Source organism: Euprymna scolopes, chromosome 36 (genome assembly GCF_053919585.1).
Source record: "Euprymna scolopes isolate OS-2025 chromosome 36, ASM5391958v1, whole genome shotgun sequence".
Lineage (NCBI taxonomy): Eukaryota > Metazoa > Mollusca > Cephalopoda > Sepiida > Sepiolidae > Euprymna > Euprymna scolopes.
The window spans coordinates 52,577,187-52,596,505 of record NC_136517.1 but is presented as its reverse complement, the minus strand read 5'-3'; the positions used below and the strand labels follow the sequence as shown (position 1 = coordinate 52,596,505).

General features: G+C 35.2%; 1 protein-coding gene across 2 annotated transcripts in view; it reads left to right on the top strand.

The window, feature by feature from the left end:
- LOC145260481 (organic cation transporter protein-like) overlaps positions 1–9,569 on the top strand; it is a 150,178-nt gene extending 140,609 nt beyond the window's left edge. For both annotated transcript variants that reach the window (XM_080118587.1, XM_080118588.1), the window contains one exon: positions 9,084–9,569. In XM_080118587.1, the coding sequence (XP_079974713.1) occupies positions 9,084–9,260 (177 nt within the window). In that variant the 3' untranslated portion in view covers positions 9,261–9,569. The remainder of the gene's footprint in view (positions 1–9,083) is intronic.
- The last annotated feature ends 9,750 nt before the right edge of the window (positions 9,570–19,319 follow it).

The following is a 19,319-nucleotide window of genomic DNA, read 5'->3' as shown; positions in this document are numbered from 1 at the left end:
GTGTATATATGCCTATGCATTTGTGTATGTATGCATGTGTGCATGTAGATGTATTATGTATTGTGTATTTATGTATAAATGTGTATATGTTTATGGATATATGTGTGTGTATGCATCTATGTATATATATATATATATATGTATGTATAGCAATGACCGTCTTCAGTGTCATGTCTGCTTGAGTGTGTGAATTCGCCGGTACCACTAAAAAAAAAAATTTTTTTAAATAATAAAATAAAAATAATAATAAAAAAAAGTAATGTTAGGGCTGATGGACTTTAAGTGTCTGAGGGAGTGGCACTCGTCTGACAAGACATTGCAATCATCATATATATATATATATGATAAAAATGTATTTAATAACAATATACAACTTGTTAAAAAGGTAAATTTAGTAACTGTTACAAAACAACCAAACCAAACACCATGAATAAATATTTGAAAATATAAAGAACTTGAAGCATAAAAACTTATCAAAAATGACCCAATTCGGCATTAAATAACCTGACAATGGTTGATATGCCGTACAATAAAACAACTGAACCAAACCTATTCATGACGTCAATTTCACAGGATGTTGCTTTATGCTATGCTCAGGACAGATTGAGCACTATCAGATACTACAGAGGGGAACGATGAAATTGTCGCCCTAGAAAAGACATGATTCCGTTTCCATTTGATGAACACCGGTTTATCTTTTTGTCGAAGACCATTTATTAGTTGACCAGTTGTGTACAAATCCCAAGAGCGATAGGAGCCTTCTACCATGTCTGAAAGTGGCACAATGTTCAGCAAGCGAGATCAGAGATGTATCACTGTACAACTCATGCTCTCTTCCGATCCAAGTTATGATAACAGGATCATTGCCAGCACCTTCAAAATGCATCACTGGATTGCCACGAATAACAGGGATGTACCCAGGGTGATGAAAACAAAGTTTCCAGCCACTGACATGGTCTTTGGTGTGTCTTCAAGTGAGGGCCACACCATGCCACCTCAAATCTTCAAAGTCAGCTTGAAAGTCAACACCAAAGTGTACCTAGATGTGCTGAAGAGTGCAGTGATCCCCTGGTGAAATCAGGTGGCTGCTGGCAGACCCTGGGTGTGGCAGCAGGACTTGACACCAACCCACAAGTTGAAAGAGACTCAGGCTTGGCTTCAGAAGGTATGCTACAAATTTGTACTTTTCTCTCACTGCCCCCCCCTTCTCCCACGACCTAAACCCGCTGGACTACTTCATTTGGTCATGCATCGAGAACATCACCAACATGACCTCCCACAACACCAAAGCCAGCCTGATCACTGCCATCTGCCAAGTATTCACTGAGCTCCTGCTGGCAATTGTGGAAAAGGCATGCTCCTAATTGTGAACTCGTATCAAGGCGGTGATTGAGGCTGTAGTCGGCTACATTAAATAGATGTCAGCTCTACTACATAATCAAGTTATCTGAATTGATTTTTTCGATAAGTTTTAAAATAAAGCTGTAGTGTTGTTTTCTTTTGGGCGACAACTTTATTGTTCCACGCTGTACCACTCCAAGTTAGAAATTCAAAACGACAATAAGTAATTCCAACTTAACCGAGCATAAGATTTGAAACCCAGATGCTCCAATGAGCTTACTATACATGTACTACTCAAAAATTCCACCCAGCTAGCAATAAAATCCCACCTCTACACTATAAAGGTACCTAAGATTCTGGAAGACTTTCTACCCTTAATATCTTCTTTTCTTGAGCCGCTTGGATTTGGAATTCTCTCTAACATGCAGAAATTTTAATGTCATGTGAACAAACATCTTGCTGCCCAACTCTCAACCCAAGTCTCTCTCTCCCACACCTGCCCTATAAATCTTTCCCCTATAACAGTAACTCCTTATGCTTCAGTGGCAATATGCATTGTTTGGAGTGAAGTTAAATAAAAAAAAAAAATAACCTGAAAAGAGTTGATATGCAGAACAGAAAAATTAGAGCAAACCGGCGTGTTTAAATGTGAGAAGAGATGTCCGTTGCAAGGGCATAATAATAAAGGACTTAATAGGTGCGCCCTACTGACAAAGGGTTTCCTCTGTATGTGTCATTTCCAACAACTTAACAGTAGACTTCCTGTTTTGCTGATGAGGAAGGACAGTTGGAAGAGAGCCAGATTAACCCTTACGATCAGCAACCATTTTGTTTGTGTGAAACACAAAAGGGACAATTTATCTAGAGTTCTTTTGCAGGTTCTTGCAATAGACACATAGGAATTAACACACACACACACATAAAAGTTGAGTTCTTTGTCGCACTTACATTAAAAAACTTACTTTTTCTATTTAAAAATTATTAAAACAAACTTCTTAATATACTCAGTCATGGATATGCAAGTGACTAAATAAACGTTAACTAATTTGCATATTCATTCGAAAACGAACTTTAATTAGTTAATTATTCATTTTTTTATGGTTTCTTATTGGGTGATTGGTTTCATTTAACTATTACACCTACTTCTATTTATGCATAGTTTCTATATTGTAATATATAATCACAATATAGAAAATATGCATAAATAGAACTATATATATATATATATATATATATATATATATATATATATATATATTTCATTTAATCGCATAAATTAATATACAATATAATTTTATGCATAAATTTTCAGTATTTACTTCAACAGTGCTCAATACATAGGTAGAGCTAGGTAGTAAGTTATGAAAAATGCGCGATAACCACAACTTTTTGCATAAGCCTGACGAATTCTCACAAGAATGAAATGTGGAATATTCTGTGTAGCTTAAATTGCCATATATATTTTTATAACTTATATATATATATATATATATATATATATATATAAAATAAGTGAATGCAAGTTTTTTTCCACTTATCTTAACTATAATTCTATTAAAACAGGTTATGTTAATTTAATTTTGTGATATAATGATTTGAAATACTGTATATATATATAGTAATCTGCAGACACTCAAAAATATCTCTAGGTATTCCTAATTTGCATAGTTATTTTTAAAGAGTTTCTAATGAATTAATATTTATTAATATACATTCGTTAATTTTGCAGTTTCATGTTTTCTTATATATCTGCAATAATTTTGTGGAGAGTAAGACGTCTGAGGTTGCTGGGATGCTGAAAACAGATACTACACTTTCAAATATTTATTTGCAGCAATATGAAAAATTGCATTTACAACAAACTAGGTGGCACAAGGCCATTCAAAAGTGTGGGACAATGGATGCTATTGGTCATCGTTTGTCACGATAACTAGCAAATAACAAAAATAAAATCTTACTCTTAACTAGAACCATCAATCACGATAATACCACATTTACTTATGATCAGCATCTATTTTGTTTGTGTGAAATAAAAAAAAAAGGACAACACCAAAAAAAAATTTCACAGCGAATGTAACACAAAGAAACCGTTTTGCTTGTGCAAAATAAATTAAAAAAAGGGACAACACTGAAAAAAAAAATTACACAACGAAAGTGGCATAAAGCAACCATTTTACTTATGTGAAATAAAAAAAAGGGGGGGATAATTCCATTATGTTTGGAGATGTGTGTTGAGCAAAAAAAAAAAAAGTGGTAGTAGACAGGCAGGCTTGAACCCATGCTACGAAGGAGGAAAAGAATGTGACGTCTTTGCCGTTGCATCCATCGCCAAACTGGAAGTGGCAAAGGTTTAAGTTAAGGTTAGTTAATTGAAAAGAGGGGATGACTTTCAAAAATATTAGCGAAAAAGTGACCCCTCCCGATAGAAAAGTGCCAGTTGAGGGTGAAAGAATTAATGTTTTGGGACAATTTTTCGATATTTGTTGTCCGAAGGGTCGAGCTTCAAAACGATACTGATCTGGTGAAAATCCGTTGCCTCTGTTGAAAGTTTTGGGCAGACATACATACATACATGCTGATGATGATTGCAACGTCTTGTCAGACGAGTGCCACTCTCTCAGACACTTAAAGTCCATCACCCCCAAAAATGACTTCCATCGCCACAGGACCATTTTAATGGACAAATGCCTGAGGGAGTATCTATACACAGATGATGTTACAGAGTCTTAGCTTTGTACGACAGCTAAGCTCTCTCTCGGTTCAAAATGTTGAGATCCAGCAACAAGCAAGAGCAAGATAGCCAGTAACAAGTTAAACTGCAGACCAGCTTAATGCGAGTACTGGTCTCCTGCTTTATGGCTTTTTAAATCAGAGATTTCTTTTCCTAGAAAGGTTTCCTTCACCACGGCTTACGGGAGCCCTCTCCATCCCAACACACACATACATACACGCAAACACAGATGGTACTAGTTGGCCGTTGACCCCCAAAAAGGGTTCATTCGCCCTTTGGAAGGTCTTGTTTTTAATCCTTCAGGGAGACTAGCCACCCTCCTCACCGAACTAGTCTGGTGGGGGAACCAGTTTAGCTGCCGGTGACCGACCATGAGGCAGGTAATACTGGGTTACATAGTACCAGTAGCATATGACATGACCTGACATACATACATACATTTAAACAAATAAGTGAGATTTATATTATAGACTAGTGGGGGTACTCGGCATTGCCCGAGTATTTAGAGGTGTGTGTGCTTTTGGGTAAATCAAAACAAAAGAATAAGTGAAGTAATAACTCTAAAACTTCTTAAAAAATCATTGGCCGGGTGTTTGTGTCCGGGGGGGGGGGGGTAAAAAAAGTTTTGGTAGGTAAGTAGGAAGGATCGAACCCGAAGCCTTGAGGCGAAGTTGGAAAATAAAGTGTGAAAAAAAATGTGATACGTTAACCGCTTGGCCAGCAAGAAATAGTAACGGAAATATGTTTGAATTTATTTAAGTATTAAGAATTGGCAGGTGCCCGCACTTAATGAGGTCAAATATTAGTAGCGAAGTTAACTTTCACTGCGAGGCAGTTTTTTTATTTACTGCGGGGCAGTTTTTTTGGGTTTTTTTTGTTTCCCCAAGATATTAGGGGAAAACCAGCTCCCCATAAAAAGGGGATTGTTCAAATTGATTAGCAATTGTCTGATCTCCTTTTGGACGTACCCGGCGATCGCGCCGGGAACAATTAGTTTCGCTTTTATATCCACACGCAGCAATCCAAAAATGTGGAATATTTAGCTTTTCAAAGTCGGGCAAATTAAATAGACAGGCGACCCCCGTTGTTAACTCATAGATATTATGATTTAGACGGTATATAAAAAGTTTTAAGGAGCGAGTCGACCAAGAAGTCCAGCGAAAAAAGCCTTTTGCGGACATACACAAAAACTTGCACACTCACAAACATACACACACAAACACGCACAAACACACATTTTCGCTTTTATATATATGCTAACGGGGAGTACCCGGCGTTGCCCGGGTTTTTGGAGGTGTGTGTGGTTTTGGGTAAATCAAAACTCCAGGGGGGGGGGTAAAATAGAAATAAAAAGTTTTGGTAGATAAGTATGAGGATCGAAACCGAACCCTTGAGACAAAGTTGGAAATTAAAGTGTGAAAAAAAACGTGCGACATTAACCATTGGGCCATCGCAAAATACTAACGGGCACACATTTGAATTTATTTAACTATTTAGAATTGGCAGGTGCACGTTTTAATGACTTAATGAGGTCAACTTTGACTGCGGGGTAGTATTTCATTTACTGCGGGAAGGCTTTTTTTATTTTTATTTTCCCAAGATGTTGGGGGGGGGGGACCAGCTCCCCATAAAAAGGGGATTGTCTAAATTGAATAGCAATTGTCTGGTATAAGGAAAATATTTCCACATTGATCAAATCTGATTGCTTTCGGACATTACCGGCGATCGCGACTGGAAAAATACCGCCAGAATTAGTGCTGTTTTTATTATACGAAAAAGCCTAATCCACATGCGGCATGCAAAAAATGTTGCATATTTATCTTTTCGAAGTTGAGCAAATTAAATAGACAGGCGACCTCCATTGTTAACTCGTAGATATTATGATTTATATGTGATATAAAAAGTTTTAAGAAGTTGTGAGCCGACCGACCGCTTCTCGGAAAAAAGCCTTTTACAGACATACACAAAAAGCGAACATACATACATACACACATTTACGCTTTTATATTTATAGATTTGCATGTGAAAAAAATGGAAGCGTGTAGGAAGGAGTGTTTTCCAAGACAGTTGCAAGATTGGGGAGTGGCCAAAACAAAAATGGGAAGTGAGAATCTTGAAGGGTCTCTAATAAAAAAGAATGGTGGCCAGAATTCAGTGAACATATCTTCAAGCCAAAACAAATTCTGGCAAAATATAAATGTCCATTTGCGCTCGGTATAAAAAGTCATCATGAATGCCTACTAGACACTGTCCTCAAGTGTCTAAGGCTTCTCTGTGCAGGAGTTTATCAGGACAACCTGGCATGAGAATACTTTTCCCTACAAGTAAACCCTGACCAAATATTCAAAATCACATAGTATTTGCGGCCCAACTAAGATCTCCTCGGTATGTCTAACCCATACTAGCTTTTAAGATGGATGGTGCACCTTTTTTCAAGTGATATTACATCAAGTAACAGCACAAAGCTGGGTACTCCACCAGACCAGATGAATTCTTGTCCTGGAATCCAGTAAGACCAAGAGATCACAAGGAAAATATACCATATTTGGTCAATTGGGAAAAGGAAAATTATGTTCTCAACTTCTTTACTGTGTTTACAGTGTTTGCTAGATAAAAAAACTTTAATGGAACATTCAAATATCTACATACAAATATCTCATATAGCGTTCCAGTGTTACCCCCACGTAGGGGCCACTTGATTTTTAAGAACTTTCACCAAAGAAAAGTAAAACAAGAATGAAATATGCTTGTGGTGCAGTGGCTTGAATACTTGGAAAAATCATTTGTAAAAGTAATATTCTCCTGAAGGTTGAAGGTTCAATTCTCAGTGTAGGCTACCAAAAAATACATTATTTAGGTCTTCTATCCAGTCATGTCTGACAGAACGAGAGCATGCTACCCCCATGAAGTAAATAAAATTCCATCCAAATTACCGAGTTCGATATAAACATTTCAGAGTTCGACAAGATACACCTGAAGAAGGTCGGAGGTTACATTGACCGAAATGTTGTGAAAATGACACTCAAGATGAGAACCAGAGTCCGGAGAATCCAAGTAATATGTTTAATGGGCTATGTTTGATTTATTTTTAGATAAGCAAACTGGGACAGCTCCCCCCCCTCTCCCGTCTACCGAGGGAGATCTCACCTATTCCAGTAATCATAAGTTGACTTTAGTGAAGAGTCACTAATGCAGATAGCAATCTTACTTCTTCAAAGGAGAGCTACACAGATAGGGAACATCAATAGGGTTTGTATGCACATATCACTGAATAGTTGTTTATTTGTCAGCTAATGATTGATTGTTGCTGGTTTGCATGTAAAGGTGGATTGTTTATATGTCAGGGCTTCTAAGGTGAAGAATTAGTACAATCTTTGTATTCTTGTTTCTAATGGTAAAACATGAAACGATAAGGAAGGTTATAGCATGGGAATAACAGACTAAACTTCCAGAATGAACACTGTCTTTGCAATGTTATTTTCAAGGTCTCACTATGCTGCATAAAATGTATAGTGAGGGTTGGTTTGATGAGAGATGTTTGTGGAAGATTGGAGATTGCCATGACGGAAAATAGAATTTAGAAATTAAAACATTCATTTTTTGCCATATTTTTAGTCTGTGTTTGCTCTGCCATCTTAAATGGCAATGACACATGGATCTCAAACACTTCGGATTGGCAAAGGCTTCAAACTGGAAGAGGTTGTCTCTCCGCAGCTTCAGTTCTGACTGTGACAAACCAATCGAAGAGCCGTTCTCGACAATCAGTCTGGCAGAAACAAGTCTAATTCAGCGGCCTTTATCTGTCGAGCTATGATATTCGTTCTGGGTAGTCGTAGGAGATCCATACTCCCAGGCCTTGCCTCTCCTCTTTGGAGTGGATTAAGTTTATTACTTGCTGCCTGAGACACCCCAACCAGGGAAAATTGACAGGGCTGCCCAGGCAATTATTAATAGGTCCGAATGCTTTCTACTTTAGGAGTGTTGGCTTGATTCTTCCCACCTCTTCACCTTGTGTCACATCTTCCTATGATGGGAAGGAAGTAAATACAAGCTGCAAACTGGAAGAAAAAAAATCATCAATCATACTTCATCGGAAATTTGGTATTGATAAGATTACGGACGCCTTACGTGTTCAGCATCTCAGGTCATTTGGACATGTAGAGTGTGCTACTTTTTGCATCAACTCTATAATTTCCAGGAATTCTTGGGAATGTAGCCGACGAAACATTTGATTCAAGTTTGTAAGAAGCAATATAACTATATACAGCTCTACTGAGTTATTTTGGATTGGGATACGTTTGGGTTAAGTTGTATAGCAGCTGTGTTAGGTGCGTCATGTGATATGGCAGTGAATGCTGGTCCCTTATGCAGTCCCCTTGTGCCTATCAGCAGTGTGATGAAAGATCTATGATCTAATGAATTTGTAATGTGAAATCTGACCAATCCAACACATCAGGTCAGAGGATTTGTTAAAAGCAATACATTTACCTAGCAGAGAGGTTATCATAATAATGGATCGGTTACACTAGTATAATCACATGGTCTGGATAAACCATTGCAGAAACAGGGATGTCTTAAATCTCAGGAAGATTGGCTGACCAAGGAAAATTTAGAAGTAAGTGATTGAGCAATATTGCACAGAATGGAATTTGGAAACAGTTGACCTGTGGCATCGTGAGAACTGGAGAGTGAGCTTGCATAATATTAGAAAACGTCTGACCCCTGAACAAGGGAAAAGTGATGCAGAAGAGAAGAGTAAACGGGAGGGGAGGGCAGGAAATTTAAACCGCCTTAAATATCAAATTTGGATGAATAGAATTTAAATTATTGTCACCATTAAAATGAATAATTTTGCACATTAAAATGAATAATTTTGACTATTAAAATGAATAATTTTGACCATTAAAATGAATAACTATCAACTAATCAATTGATTTTCTTTTACTTTTTGATTTTGTTTGTTCTCCTTAAAAATTGGATTTTTTGTTCTTTCTCTCTTCTCCATTTTCAGGCCACTTACTCGGCATGGGCACCCAGCACACTGTTTGGGACTGGTTGTATAATCGGCTCGATTCTCCTCTTGTGGGGTTTACCAGAAACATTCAAGAAGCGGTTGCCGCAAACAATTCAAGAACTGAAACACATTGAAAAATCCAAAAAGCTGATGGCGCTCGAGGCAAAAGTTTAAGAATCATTTTTAACTAAAATGTCAACAATAATTGCCTTATTACAAAATCCCACAGTTTTCATCAACTTTGTCAAAATGATTGCTACTTAGGTCAAACTTTTCAAATCCGGCACATCAATTTTTAAATTTAGATTTACTAAGGAGCATAGGGTTTTATTTTTATTTCAGCATGGTTACTATGTTTAAAGCTTCATGAGCATTATCAACCTGTTGATAGGGACTTCATCTGACATAAGGGAACAGTGAGGATACTAAAAAGAGCTCTCGGTTGGTTTCAATAAAAAGCAGGGGAATGTTGGCAGCTGGTTTGGCTGCCCCATACCCAGCATTACAATCTTCAAAGAAAATGTAAAAAAAAAAAAAAGTAGGAGTTAACATTCCAAAAGATTGAATCAATTCACACTCATAAATTTTTTTGTTTTTAAGTTTTTCTTTTTTACATGTTTTTTTTTTTTTTTAGGCATTTATTTTCATTAAATTGTGTGTTACACGTGTTTCATTGCATATCAGAATATTTTCCTCATATTTTTAAATAGCTCATCAGAGACGAATAGATATTCTTTTTAAAAATAACGGTACAAAGTTCAAGATAGAGAATGACAAAAGAAAAATAAAGAATTTGTTTAAGAGAAGTGAGATATATATATATATATATATATATATATATATATATATATATATATGTAATCATATGATTATACTGCTGTTGTTTCCTGGATATTAGTCCAATGAAACGTCAGTGTTTATAAAATAGTGTTCAATAACAAATACAGTTGTATTATATAAATATCTTTATTTATACAAACATTATTGGCTACATATGTGGATACATGTTTCAGCATTTGTATATATATATATATATATATATATATATATATATATATATATATATACGAGGGGCGTGCAATAAGTCATGCCCCTGACCCACTTCCCATAGCAGTGGAGCAACGAAACTTGGCACAGTTATTAATCTTTCTCTACATAGGAACCACCCAGAGTTATGCATTTCTCCCATCGTTTGATGCAGCTCTGGAGACCGTTTTTGTAGAACACCCCAAAAGTTGCTCCTCCAACCACGACGTGATTTCAGAATCAAGGCTGCATCATCTGGGAAACGCTTTCCTTTCAAAAACAACTTTATGGCTAGGAAGAGGTGAAAGTCAGAGGGTGCAAGGTCAGGAGAGTAGGGAGGATGGGAAGGATTTCATAACCACACACCCGTGCTTCTGATCTGGCGACATGCAAGTTGTGGACCAAAGCGTTGTCCTGCAGGAGGAGGGTACCTTTGCTGATCTTGTCTCGCCTCTTGATTTTGATAGCTTCCCTTAATTTCCTCAAAAGTGAAGCATAATAGGCTCCTGTAATTGTGGTACCCTTTGCCAGGAAATCTGTCATCACTGCTCCATCCTGGTCACAGAAGACTGTGAGCATGACCTTGCCAGCAGAGGGCTGCATCCTTGCCTTCTTTGGAGGTGGTGAGTCCAAGTGCTTCCACTACATTGACTGGGCTTTGGTCTCTGGATCATAGTGATGGACCCAGGTTTCATCCTGTGTAATCAGTCTTTTGAAAAACTTTGACTCATCTTCTTGGCACATCTCCAAATTTATCCTCGAGCACTCGACACGTTCTCGCTTCTGGAATGGTGTGAGCAACCTGGGAATCCATCTGGTAGACACCTTATGCAAATGGTCATGAATGATAGTTTCCACAGACTCTGTATTAATCTTGACATCTTGGGCTATTTGGCGAATAGTAATGCGCCGATCTTCCAAAATGGCAGCCTCAACTTGACGGACAGATGTCTCATCAATGGCAGAAAGGGGGTGACCAGGTCTGGGAGCTGTTTCCACAGACTTCCGGCCATGTTTGAATTCATGATGCCAGCGTTTTACAAGGTTATATGATGGGGCATTATCATCATATGTTTCTTTCATTTCATCCAAACTCTCCTGTGGTGTGCATCCTTTCAAATATAAAAACCGGATCACTGCTCGACATCCAACAGGCTCCATTTCACACCTGACTCAGTTCATACACCTGTAAAACAGAAACTACATTTAGTTCAGAGCTTTAATTTGCCACATAACCCGTAGAGATATAGATCATTGCACATGCAAAATTTCAGCTAGCTCAGATAAATGGAAATGGATCAGGGGTATTACTTATTGCACGTCCCTCGTATATATGTGTGTGTGTAATATATATATATATATATATATATATATATATAATGATGAGAATAATGGAAACAGTATTCCAACAAAATAAAGAAATAAAAAGTTCCTTTTTATTTCTCTCTCTATATATGCATATAATGGTTGTATCGATTGGTTTCCTAGATGTAAATCCAATGAGACACACGATTATTAAAGAGTGCTCAATGCAGGACAGAGCTGGTATATAGTTTGTTTATTATGCAAACATTATTGGTTACATATGTGCATACATGTTTCAGTGGAATCCCAATTCAAGGATAACACTTCATTAAACCAAAAAAAGAATCGATATTGAAACAGGAGTCCAAATTACATTGGTTTTATAAGATATTTAGGCATGGTTTACATTCTGGAAAAAAGTGGTGTGTATACTTTGTGGATGAGAGCAATGGGAGTTTTGGAGGGACGTGTGGTGTGGAATGAGGTGACGGAGGAGGGGATAAGTACGATTCTGCATGGTTAAGCTGTCGCAGTGGAGAGGTGTTAGTATTCTATATATTCTTTAAAAAAATCTAATTTTGACTCCTGTTTCAATATCGATTCTTTTTTGGTCTGATGAAGTGTTATCCTTGAATTGGGATTTCACTGAAACCTGTATGCACATATGTAACCAATAATGGTTGTATAATAAAAATATATATATATATATATATATATATATATATATATATAGTTATCCACATACAGTACTGTTTCGCTGTTTCACAGCTCATCAGTGCGGCTAGACAAGCAACTACCTCAAGCCAGGATCGAAACCCAATCGCCCAAACGACAGTCAGAGCTTCTAACCATTGCACTATACGGCTGCTGCTATGCAAGCAGTGAATTAACAATGTTTTGACATTGTCCAAAGTACCTAAGCTCAATTTGTTTACACAAAGAGCATCGCTTCATACGCTAATGGTAATTTGTATATCATTTCCCAAATGCTCAACCTAAGATAGGGAACATTATAGTCATCCACATACAGTACTGTTTCGCTATATATATATATATATATATATATATATATATATATATATATATATATGCCTGGCAGATTTTAAAAGTTTGACCTAAATAGCAATCAAGTCGGCAAATCAAACTTTGATTCTAACTAGCACATTTTTACTTCTTACTGTTGCACCATGTTATTGGCAATGAACTAACATACTTAGTTACAGTTTATTTAAAAAGAAATAAAATAAATTGGTTTGTCAGTTTGCTAATATAAATTCCTAAATAAACACCTAAAAAGAAAACTCAGCTAAGGGCAAAAACGTTTATTCTTTTAGTAAAAGTTATCGTTATTTGTTTTTGTTTTTTACCTCAGATACTGAACCTAATAAAAAAGCATGCTTATAGGACATAGAAATAATCCACAGAGTTTTAATAGTTAATATACCAACACTAGATCAGTACAACTAATATATATATATATATATAAGTTTCGTGGTTAAATTTTAAATTCTGAAAAAACAACATATAGAGACATATATTCAATTAAAGAATTTATTGTTTGACAAAAGGAATATATAGAAGGGGTTATTTTAATTTCCTTAATCCATGGATTTTCAACAATGGCTCATTTCATCAGAGGAAATAAAATGCGGTTAGCAAAATGTTCAGCTGGATTTTTCATCTGAATTCTATCAGTGTCTTATCTCGCTTATATATATATATACTAGTATTTCAGTCCGGCGTTGCCCGGGTGTTTGGATGTGTATGTTGGGCAAAAAAAAAAAAAAAGTGGTAGTAGGAAGATAGGCTCGAACCCGTACCGCAAAGGAGGAAAAGAACGGGGTAAAACCTAACGTTTATGCTGTTACGACCACTGCCAAACCGGAAACGACATTTTTTTTAAATTAAGGCTAGACAATCTAAAGGAGAGGATAACTTTAAAAAAATATCGGCGAAAAAAGTGACCCCCTCCCCTGTAGAAAAGTGCCTAGTTAAAGGTGAAGATATTAATCAATTTTTTGATATTTGTCGTATGAAAGGTCGAACTTTAAAACGATACTGATCTTCGTAAAATCCGTCGCCTCTATTGAAAGTTTAAGGCAGATATGCAAACAGATATACATACATACATTTATATATTGGTAACTAAAAATTTTCGACCCAAACTAATAAAAAAGCTTTCCCTATCTCTGAATACCCTTTATGTAAAATTTTAAATATTTAGACCAGAAATTGTCTGAGTAATTTGGAAAAGCTCGCAGAGGTCAATTTTTTAAAAACTTTGACCCCTATTATGACTCCTTAAAATTTATTGTTTTGGGCTCAAATCAAGTTATTAAGTTAAATCCATGTCCAAGGAACCTATATCTAAAATTTCAAGTGCGTAGACCCAAAATTGTCGGAGGAGTTTGGTAGAGTTCTCAAAGGTCAAATCGTTGAACTTTGACCCCTTAATCGCCAAATTTCTGGCCAAAAACCGATCACATCGATTTTCCCAAATCTCAGTAACCTGTATATCAAATTTCAAGTCTGTAGACTAAAAATTGACAGAGTTATTGCGTAGGGAAATGTACACAGACACACAGATACACACACAGACACTTTCACTTTTATATATATATATAGATATATATATATACGAATTATCCACATACAATACTGTTTCGCTGTATCACAGCTCATCAATGTAGATAGACTAGCACCCATCCCGAGCCAGAGATTGAACCTAAAGCTACCTAGTTGATCATCATCAGTTCTAATCTACGGTCCATGGGATCGATGCCTATAAACAACCTTATCAATCATATAAATTTGTTTATATTACTAAAAAATATATTTTGCTTTTCTTTAATTTAGCACTCTTAATAATCTCATTAAATTCATTAGTTAGCACTTTTGTATATTTTTAACCTAGTATATGTAATATGTTTTTTTTTTATATAGCTCAAATAACCAGCAGCAATTTTGTGCCGAAATGTATGTTATGTAAAACTAAAAGTAATACATAATACCCTACAAGCATACTAGACCTGTATAAAAAGCTTTGCACAATATAGACATGATGAATGACTCATCATTATCCAAAACAGCTATAGAAAACATAGAAAAAAATTTAAACGATGGAAAAGGCACAATAGAATAAAAATAAAAACCTTTTATCACACTAAGAGATCACAAAACGAACTTCCACAACTTGCAAAAAAATACACACTAAACCATTTTTAGGAATTACTTCTCTTATATGTGCGTTTTTTTTTTTTTTGTTTTTTGTTTCTTTTCTTTGCTTTTTTTTTTGTTTTACAAATGGCATTTAAATAGGAGATGGGGTTGATCATTTATGCACTCCCCCCAGCTGTGACTTCAATTAAACGTATACAATGATGGATTTCCAATAGGCACTGTGTTTTAGCATTTAAATAGCATAAAAAATAGACAAATCGATGGAAAAATAAAGATAAACAAGTATATATATAGGGGTGGTATAGTTTGTATAAAAAGTTTAATTTTTTAGGTGATGCTAATGCAATTTTGATTGAAAACAACAATAAATAGATGAAGCAACAATATTGGAGAATTCAACAAATTTCAATTAAATATTTATTTATCAAGGTAGTATATCGAATCTGGGTGATATAGTATATTGTTTTTCTTTTTGTAGCATCATCTGCTTCTCAAAAAAAAATCTGGACTCAATTTTGAGTGTTTTTTGCCAAAAATTCGTCTAGCTATAACTACTGTTGATAGGTTCTCTCTCTCTCTCTCTCTCTCTCTCTCTCTCTCTCTCTCTCTCCCTACCTACCTACCTAAAACTAAATAAAACTTCCATGAGCTAAGTATCTTTTCTAAACGGCCCATGTGTGAAACAATACTGAAGGACTTCTCCCCAACTGACTACAGCATGGTCGCTTTCAAGTCCAATATAAATAAATACATTTTGAGCTCCCTTCTTAATTTTGCTTAATTACCATCATTGCTAATCATCATAGTGTTGTCTCACCATCCAACACTCATTTAACCCTTATCATCAAGTGGCTTTTATAACAGGTGACATCTTAGTATAATACACACACACACACACACACACACACACACCAAGAAATACCTTATCTTTATTCATAAATATTGCTCCTTTTTTATCAACAAATGTTTTTCATCAGCAAATGCTTTTAATCAATAACATATAATACAACTAGAAACATTAAAGTGTTCTGGATTGTTATTCGTTTATGTTCTTACATAGATATAAGAGCATGGACCGGGAACGGTCCAAAAAATTCTAACTTAAACCTCACAAGGAAATAACAGTATCCGGAATAGTCATTTAATTAGTTATTTACTTATGATTATTTCTCGTACAAATTTTTTGTTTTTTACATGGTAGTCACCACTTATCAAGGCCCGGAAGCCACTCGGAGATAAGGGTTATTGCGTGTACAGTAATCAATGGGATAATATCGTAGTAATCGTTAGTAATGGAGATTTGATAAAGTGTTTTACTTTTAAGGGGGTGGCTTATCAAGAATTTGTTTATGTTGGACTTGAAGACATCCAAGTTGTAGTCAGGTAGGGAGCAGGTAAACGGAAGAGAGTTCCACAGGCGTGCACTTCTAAGAAAGAAGCTTTGTTCATAGAATCTGCGTTTTTATTTTGGCACAGATAAAGAGTGGGGACAGTGGCTTCAGCTAGACGGGTGTTTTTCATGAAAGATTGGCGAGGGGGGACCAGAGATTGGAAACCGACATAATTTAAAAAATGAAACTATCAAATAATAAAACGAGTATAAAAAACAATTGTTGATGACCCCACTCATTTAAATATACATTTTTCTCTCATTGGAATCTCTTAACCCATTTATATATATATATATATATATATATATACTAGCAGGGGTGCCCGGCGTTGCTCGGGTGTTTGGAGGTGTATGCTGTGCAAAAAAAGCAAAAAAACAAAAAAAATAGTTAATTTTTTAAAACTTTGACCCCTATTATGACCCCTTAAAATTTATTGTTTCGGGCTCAAATCACTTTATTAAGTTAGATCCAGGTAGATCAAGGAACCTATATCTAAAATTTCAAGTGTCTAGACCCAAAATTGTCGGAGGAGTTTGGTAGAGTTCTTAAAGGTCAAATCGTTGAAATTTGACCCCTTAACAGCCAAATTTCTGGCTGACACCCGTCACATCGATTTTCCCAAATCTCAGTACCCGGTATTTTAAATTTCGAGTCTATAGACTAAAAATTGACAGAGTTATTGCGTAGGGAAATGTACACAGACAGACAGACAGACACGTTCACTTTTATAGATATAATAGAGAGATATATATTTCAGCTATTCACCTTTGCCTCCTATAAAATGTTGCTTCAACCAAAATTGGATTGCCATCGCCTTTAAAAAAAAAAAAAAAAAGTTCAATTTCTTAAAATATAGCAAAATTTGAACATTGCAAAACATTCTGCCAACTGTAAAGATTTGTGATAACTGTGTACATAATAAGATATTTATCCCAAGGAGAAAAAGAGTTTTATATAATACCTCAGAAAAAGGACAATTTTTACAAGACTGGAAAATATTATCCGGATTTTTAATATTTATTTTTACTTTATTTTTTAAATAAATTCAAATTTTTTGAAAATTGTTTTGAATTTGTTGTGTTTTTCTATCTTTATATGATATTTCATGTTTTTTTTTTTTTTAATGTTTTTTTTTTTTTTTGTTAGTGTTGTCCAATGTGCATTATAACTTTTTGCGCCTTCACATTTTAGGACCTCCGAATTTTATCATCTTTCTTTCAATCTATACCAGCTTATTTAAATGGAGGATTTTATTCATATGAGAAAAATAGGCAGATATCAATAATAATGTAGGTTTCTTGGACGTGGATCAAACTTTTTCATTTTTTTTTTTTTTTTTTTTTTTTTTTTTTTTTTTTTTTTTAGCCCAAACAAAATGTTAAGGGTTAAAATTGGGGTCAAAGTTTTAAAGTTTGACTTCTGCGGTCTCAGCCAATTTCAGGTCTAAACATTTGAAATTTTACATAAAATGTATTCAGAGATAGGGCAAGCTTTTTAATCAGTTTGGGTCGAAAATTTGAGCTGCCAAGGGGTCAAAGTTCATAAGATTTGACCTTTGCGGTGCTTAGCAAACTACTCAGCCAATTTTGAGTCTAAACATTTGAAATTTATACATAACGGGTATTCAGACATGTGGCAAGCATTTTAATCAGTTTTGCGGCAAAAATTTGGCTGCCAAAAAGTCAAAGTTGAAAGAGTTGATCTTTGCAGATTCTACCCAATTCCTCTGCCAATTTTGGGTCTAAACACTTGAAATTTTAGATGTAGATAACTTGGACATGGGTAAAACTTTGTATTTTGATTTCAGACCAAAATAATAAATGTTAGGGGGTCAAAGTTTTAAAAAATGACCTCTGCGATCTCTACAAAATTACTCAGACAAATTTTAGTCTAAACGTTTGAAATCTTACATAAAGTGTATTCACACGTAGGGCAAGTTATGAACAGTACACAGGGCCCGAGCAAAGCCGGGCTGAACTGCTAGTATATATTATAGCTAATGTTATTGCAGTATAATGTATATATCTATAAAAGTAAGAATGTATGTGTGAGGACACTTCTCAACCTATATACTCGACGACTTTTTATCTACAGACTTGAAATTTGGTGTATATGGTATTCAGACATGTGGAAAAGTTTTTAATCTGTTTTCATCCAGAAAGTAAGGGCTGCTAAGGGGTCAAAATTGGTAAATGTGTGTGTGGGGGGGGGTCATTGTATTTTTATTTGTTTGTCAACTGTTTCATGAATATGCTTGTGTGAATGATTCACATGACGGATTCTTTATGTTAAGAATAAGTAGGTTTGAAAACACTTTTTAAAGCATGCCAAGTTGGCCTAATGGTTATCGTACTTAACTCACTGTCTAGGTTTTGGTTTCGATTTTTTTACTTACAAGAAGTTAACAGTTTTAAAAAAAACATAATACTCGCATGCACATATCTTAGTTTCTTTCCGTTATTTTGTTGTTTTTTTTTTTCATTAGTTTTAAAGGAATTTAACGTTACGTTTAATAACTATGGCATTTCTATTTATAATAAATAAGAATTAATTAAAATATAATATTTATGTGTATTTTACGACCAAGCAATGACAGGCTTTTGCATAAACGTAAATTAAAATAGATATCGCTCACATGACCACCAATTAAGCCTAGCAGCTGTGATCCAAAATTTATAATGATCGGTTAATTAGCTTAGAAGTGTATCCTATACATAGAAATCAATAGACATATACACATTTCTAACTTTATACAAATCGAAATTTGGTCTCATCTCCTCCCCCCTCTCAAAAGAAAGAATCAATCCATATAAGATGAAATGTGAGCACTAAGAATTGGCACTGGTTATCAAACAAATTAGGATGCTTAGCAAATTCGTCTCGTGCACAAATTCACTTGTAAGAACTTCATCTGCTTTTATGAGTGCAAGTGCCCCAATAAACGTAATTGTAATTTGAAGCAAACATCAATGAATCACAGTTTGTTGACGTTAGTCATTAATGAATGGAAGGGAGGTAGGGAGAGGGGAGACGTAGGAAATTGATTTTTTGCAGTCTGCAACAATTACACACCACATGTTTTCATTTGAAAAGAAACTGATTAGAATTGTCAAGATAATTATATATATATATATATATATATATATATATATATATATATATATATATTAAAAATATAAATGCTCCATTGCAGACAGCAGTGTGCAAGGTAACGTGGTGATGCCCGGGACAAATCTTCTAAGACTTAAGTATTCTTTTTTTTTAAACTTTCATTCACCAAAACAAGGCATATTTCAATATTTAGGGGAATGCAACCTCAGTGGGGAGGTGT